This window comes from Colobus angolensis, unplaced genomic scaffold, assembly GCF_000951035.1.
Source record: "Colobus angolensis palliatus isolate OR3802 unplaced genomic scaffold, Cang.pa_1.0 Scaffold167, whole genome shotgun sequence".
In the NCBI taxonomy this organism is placed as follows: Eukaryota; Metazoa; Chordata; class Mammalia; order Primates; family Cercopithecidae; genus Colobus; species Colobus angolensis.
In genome coordinates, this window is record NW_012114788.1 from 707,454 (window position 1) to 708,630 (window position 1,177).

General features: G+C 41.5%; 1 protein-coding gene across 1 annotated transcript in view; it reads right to left on the reverse strand.

Annotated features, from left to right (window-relative positions):
* UTP6 (UTP6, small subunit (SSU) processome component, homolog (yeast)) overlaps positions 1-1,177 on the reverse strand; it is a 40,336-nt gene that overhangs the window by 9,152 nt on the left and 30,007 nt on the right. Inside the window, exon 11 of the mRNA XM_011937695.1 lies at positions 245-444. Within this exon, the coding sequence (XP_011793085.1) occupies positions 245-444 (200 nt within the window). The remainder of the gene's footprint in view (positions 1-244; positions 445-1,177) is intronic.

The window sequence follows — 1,177 nt, forward strand, 5'->3', positions numbered from 1 at the left end:
TTTGGGCTTATATTCAGCAAGTGACATTAATATTCTACTGGTATTTCTAACTTCATAAGAAATACCATTCTATTCCTGGGTCAACTTTTAAATAAAGGATATTAAATAGAGGCAAGTTATTCTACTCTTAACCTATGAACCATCACCACTTAATAACAAACACCACTCTAGAATTGGCTCTCAATAGACAAGTACATTCCAAATGAGCTTTGGCTGTAAAAGGTTTCCCAAATATAATGAATACAAAAGATCCAGCTCACTGACCTGGGGTTTCAGATGCACAAAGGCTTCTTCAAAAAGCATGGCTATGTCAGGACTCTTTGACTCAATCAGCACCTGCAGCTTTAGCTGCCACATTGTCCCAGAGTCTCTAAACAATTCAGTTCCAGCTACTGCCACTTCCAGAGCTTCCCTCAGGAATTTATGACACAGCAATGAAACAATCTAGACAAGATGAAGGATGACTGGTAAATTAATTACTGAAACCCAAACAATCTATGTAAATGGAGACAAACAAAAAAAACCTCATTTGAGGCAAGAATTTCACCAACCTTTCCACTACAATTTAAAATAAAAAAGAGGCCACGCATGGTGGCTCATACCTGTAACCCCAGCACTTTGGGAGGCCGAGGCAAGCAGATCACAAGGTCAGGAGATCAAGACCATCCTGGCCAATGTGGTGAACCCCGTCTCCACTAAAAATACAAAAATTATCTGGTTGTGGCGGTGGGCGTCTGTAATCCCAGCTACTCAGGAGGCTGAAGCAGGAGAATCGCTTGAACCCAGGAGGTGGAGATTGCAGTAAGCTGAGATCACACCACTGCACTCCAACCTCAGCGACAGAGCAAGACTCCATCTCAAAAAAAAAACAACAAAAGAGCTATGTGATAATTTATAGGTATCAAAACAAATTTTCCATGGCTGTTAAATAGGTGCAAAGTGAACAATTCAGAATTTCTCCTCTTTTCACTGCTCCTACCCATGAGAGTTATCCAAAAACAGGGGAGACGTAAAAACCAGAGAACATAAATAATTTAGACTGTAAGTTAGGTGTGTGTTTTTTTTTTTGGAGATGGAGTTTCGCTCTGTAGCCCAGCCTGGAGTGCAGTGGCACAATGATCTCCACTCACTGCAACCTCCACCTCCCAGGTTCAAGCAATTCTCCTGCCTCAGTCTC